Source organism: Engraulis encrasicolus, chromosome 1 (assembly GCF_034702125.1).
Source record: "Engraulis encrasicolus isolate BLACKSEA-1 chromosome 1, IST_EnEncr_1.0, whole genome shotgun sequence".
Taxonomy (NCBI): Eukaryota; Metazoa; Chordata; class Actinopteri; order Clupeiformes; family Engraulidae; genus Engraulis; species Engraulis encrasicolus.
Window position 1 is genome coordinate 18,011,879 of NC_085857.1, and position 5,000 is coordinate 18,016,878.

A 5,000-nucleotide genomic window follows, 5' to 3' on the forward strand; every position below is an offset into this window, starting at 1 on the left:
GTGATTTAATTTTGAAAAATTCTGCCCCCTGTCCTCTATTCACCTCCCCTCCCCTCCCTAACCCCATGCTCTCTGGAACAGGCACGAGACACACCGCCGTCTGAGGAATATCATTATTCACACACACAGCCTCTTCCTCTGTTCTCTGCTAACATGCTAAGGGTGTCAGACCATCGTCGGGTGGAGTGGGGGTAAAGACAGGCATTCATGTTCATTCACAGTGTGCGTCTCCATATCTTCTGTCTCTCTCTCTCTCTCTCTCTCTCTCTCTCTCTCTCTCTCTCTCTCTCTCTCTCTCTCTCTCTCTCTCAGGAGGTGTCAATCCCAGATTGCGACCGCAAAAAAAATAAAATGCTGCCACAAATTTCGTCCACCAAGCTCTGAATTAGCTGATGGTAAAATAAGCACTACAGTGAATTGCCTGTGTTAGAAGGAAGCATGGCAGGGTTGTTTTGTAAATGATTCAATTTTTTTGTGTTAGGACTCTGAATTGACTCCTCTGCAGTCTACAGTCTGTAGGCTACACTGAATAACTGCTGAAGTACTTTGAAATGGCCGTAGGGTTAAAGGGTAGGCTTGAGTGCTTCACATTTCGGCGAAATAATAATAAAAAAAATCTTCAATTAAAAGCATACTTCAAGCTAAGCCCCCCACACTTGGGCTTGCATGGCATGCCCATGGGGACCCCGGTTCGAGTCCGGCCGGGGTCATTTCCCAACCCTACCCCATCTCTCTCCACACTCACTCCCTGTCACACGAAATAAAGGCCCAAAAAGCCCATAAAAATATATTTTTTTAAAAAGAAAAGCATACTTCAAGCATTCCTCGCATTGCTGCACTATACCAAACTACAGTCCTTCGAAACAGCCGCCACCTCCACACTTCTAAATTAAAGATCTATAACACTTTTTTGGGGGGTAGGGCTTGGAAGGAAACAAGAGACACACTCATCTTGTAGAGAATCTATGAAATACACCGAGTGAAGACTGAACACACTGTCTATATACTACACATGATGACATGTTTAAATGTTCGCAAACGTACGTACGCTGCCCCAATTAAAAAAAAAAAAACACAGTAGCCAATAGTTTCTGGATGGACTAATGGGAGGAGGAATACTTTTCTTAACTAGAAATGCACTCAGAGAGTGCAGACCTCCGCCAAGGAAGCTGTTTGATAGAACATTCCACTATAGTACACCCTAATTTGTTTCAAGTCTTTCTGCCTTGTTTTTGTGGAGTTAGAAACTGGAATGAGAAAAATCGCCCCATCCCGCAATGGTAAAAAATCTTTTTAATAAAATTCCCCGTTCTGCATCGTGATGCGGATCACCACCAAAATGTAATCAACTGTTCCTCTTTTCCAAAAACTCCACAAAGTTCATCCAAATCGGTTCATAATTTGTTTGAGTTATTCTGCTGACAAACAGACAGACAAACCAATGCGACCGAAAACATAACCTCCATGGCGGAGATAAAAAATATTGCTTTTTCCAGTTCCATTTCAGACTCCTGGTGTTTTGGTTATCCGTTACTGTACATGTTATTCAGTGACGCCTACCTTCCTTTCTATACTGTATAGGTCCAAATATGGACAAACTATGTTAACGGCCATGTCTAAAACCTCAGGTGATAACACACCCAGGCAATGGCTTGGCTCACGTCATCCCGCCTCAAGGAAGAGGAGGGGGTTCGTGACCCCCTAAAACATCCCGAGAGTATGTGTGTAAGACTACGTAGGCACGTGTTTATATGTGCGTTCACCAGACCTGGACTGTTAACCTTGCATACAGGGCACTTCCCGGTGGGCCGATGCTTCTCAGCGGCCGACGAGTGGGTTCTGTCCTTAAAGACACAACCGCAATTTAGAGGGGGGGTGCTAAAAAACGCCCAGTCCATTTTATGGTTACAGTCCCAGTCCTGGTGTTCACATGGGAGTGGAATGAAAGGCTAAAAACGTACACAACATTTGTCTCCCCAATAGCCCAAACATGCCTTGGTTTAGGAGGCCAGGTGAACGGAAACAAAATACTATGTGAGCATGTATAAATGACCATGTGATGCTATGTATCCCATGATGGGCTACAGCAGTGGTTCCCAACCTTTTTCTTCAGGGACCCATATTTTTACCATTGTATGCTTTGGTGACCCAATCGTGCGAGCGCCTGCACGAGAGCGAGTCACATGATACTCTGTTTCCTGCGAAAACTCATTAGTTATCATTTTATTCCTCAATTTGTCTTCAGTCAAATATAGAATAACTGTTTAATGTATCACTTTCATTGTGTTGCTTCTATGCATATTTTAGTTTAAATGCTTTGTCATTTATTCAACATGGGCTATATATGGTATCAAAATGAAACCCATTAAAATCAAGAGGGCTTCGCGACCCACTGTGGATCTTTGGCGACCCATAGGTTGGGTCCCGACCCATAGGTTGGGAAACACTGGGCTACAGTACACTACAGCAGCCCACTCTCTCTCAAAACTAGTCCAGGGGGATAGTGAGGCTAATCTGAACCACCGCTTTGACAGCTCTTTTTTTTGTTAATTTATTTGTTCGGAACATAAACACTATTTTTGATTTTTTTTTATTCATGGGCGATCCATCATGATATTGATGTTCCCAACTGAATACATTTTTTAAAAGTTCCCGAATATGTTAATTAAGTTCAGCGTTGGATACAACTGTTTGCGATGTTACATTTTTTCTTGTGTGTGTGTGTGTGTGTGTGTCTATGTGTGCATGCTTGTGTGTGTGTGTGCGTGCGTGCGTGCGTGCGTGCGTGCGTGCGTGCGTGCGTGCGTGGGCTTGCGTAAGTATGTATGTGTGTGCGTGCTTGCTTGCATGTGTGTGTGTGTGTATACACCCATACATACCCTGGGAAGGTAGGAGTGCATGGCAGCCCCGTTGGAGAGGGCGTCGACGGGGGAAGGGGGGGCCGAGCTGTGTCTGGAGGTCAGGTCCATGGCAGGGGGGATGTGGGGTTCCTGCTTCCCCTGGGGGGACACCGGCACACCTGTGGAAGAGGTATTGAGGAGAGGGGAGAGGGGAGAGGAGGTAGGGGAGAGGACTTGGGGAGGGGAGAGGGGAGAGGGGAGAGGGGAGGGAGTCCAGGGGATGGAATGAGTCGACAATGAGCCACTTCCTTGTTCCAAACTACCGTGGTAGCTGCTGGCGCAATCAAAAATGCAAGTTGACATTTCTTAAATGTTTCATTTTCATTGTTGTGGAGTCTGTGTAGCTACAAACCAACAGACACGTATAGATTATTCCTTGTATTGAAGTCAATTTGAAGACAATCCTCTCGTTTCCCGTTGTGACGTGAATGACATACCACAGACCTAGTGATCAAGCAAAAATCAAAGCGGTCTGCGGAGACCTGTGGTCGACAGGTTGTGGCGAGAGCAGACACAGTAGCCAGGCCGTGCCCAACTAGTGACGCAACAGCTTCAGCGTTGCTACCAGTCAGGTCAGGAGTCAATGCAAGTACTTTCTGAGATCCCGCAAATACGGGAACTCCGCCCACTTTACAGGGAAGCAAACAGTCATTAGCAAACCAAGGGAGACCATTTGGGAAATGCTGTTTGGGAAATGTTAATTGTTTTGCTCTTGGTCAGACCAAGTCTCGAAGAGATTTGAAAGTCGATGATAATCAGGCTAATACACAGCCCTTAAGGGTCCGGAGTAGACATCGGGGTTTAGGTTAAAATGCAGTTATGTGTGTGTGTGTATACAGAGCGGTATGAGAGACAGGGTGGAGGTGGAACAGGTATGAGAGGTAGGGGTCACGTGGGAGATGTATAAAGAAGGCAAGGGGATAGAAGGATAGAGGGGTGGAGAGGTGGATGGAGGGTAGAGGGGTGGAGAAGTGGAGGGGGGTAGAGGGGTGGAGAGGTGGATGGAGGGTAGAGGGGTGGAGGGGGGGTAGAGGGGTGGAGAGGTGGATGGAGGGTAGAGGGGTGGAGAGGTGGAGGGGGTTAGAGGGGTGGAGAGGCGGAGGGGGGGTTAGAGGGGTGGAGAGATGGAGGGGGGATAGAAGGATAAATGGGTGGAGAGGTGGAGAAGTGGAGGGGGTAGAGGGGTGGAGAGGTGGAGGGGGTGTTAGAAGGGTGGAGAAGTGGAAGGCGGGGTAGAGGGGTGGAGAGGTGGAAAGGGAGTTAGAGGGGTGGAGAGATGGATGGAGGGTAGAGGGGTGGAGAAGTGGAAGGCGGGGTTAGAGGGGTGGAGAGATGGAAGGTTGGTAAGTAGAGAAGGATAGACGGGTGGAGAGATGGAGGGGCGGATGTAGAGGGGTGGAGAGGTGGAAGGGGGTAGATAAGGATAGAGTGGTGGATAGGTGTGAAAGGTGGAGGGAGGTGGAGGTGCAGAGGTGGAGGGGGGCAGAGAAAGAGGGTGGAGCAGGGGGTACGAGGAGAGACGATTCTAGGGTAATGTGGGGCCCCAAGCGGAAATTCAAAGGAATGAACATTTGAAACAAAATTGCCACTATCGTAGTAAAGTGTGAGCTGTTATTCACTATATAGGGGCTTGGGGGCCCCAAGCGGCTGCCTGCCTTGCCTGGTGACAAGATAGTAGAGTAACTTTATTGATCCCCAGGGGGAAATTCAGGGGGAAATTCAAGATGCGCCTCTGGGTAGGGCTGCACAATTAATCAAAAAATAATCAAAATCGTGATAAAATAGTGATATCGAACTCGGGATTTTAATCGTGATTTAATCGTGGCAATAGTGACCTACTTTTGAGAGCGTCCTTGAAGCCAGAACATACTGACAGGCTGGTGTTTCTGGCCAGAAATCTGTCCACTTAAGTTTCATGCTATTGCCTTTACATAATTATTACAATTCATTTTAATTTGCTCATCCCGTATGTAATTCATTCTTGGTTATATTTCATCTTGTTATAATTTTAAAAAAAATCTGCAAAAATCAATAATCGTGATTAATAATCGTGATTATGATTTTGAGCAAAATAATCCTGGGTACGATGAATGGGGAGGG

The 5,000-nt window shown here is 46.7% G+C and overlaps 1 protein-coding gene across 1 annotated transcript in view; it reads right to left on the reverse strand.

Moving 5' to 3' along the window:
- glis2a (GLIS family zinc finger 2a) overlaps positions 1-5,000 on the reverse strand; it is a 97,232-nt gene that overhangs the window by 18,011 nt on the left and 74,221 nt on the right. Inside the window, exon 3 of the mRNA XM_063198281.1 lies at positions 2,880-3,019. Coding sequence (XP_063054351.1) covers positions 2,880-3,019 — 140 coding nt within the window. The remainder of the gene's footprint in view (positions 1-2,879; positions 3,020-5,000) is intronic.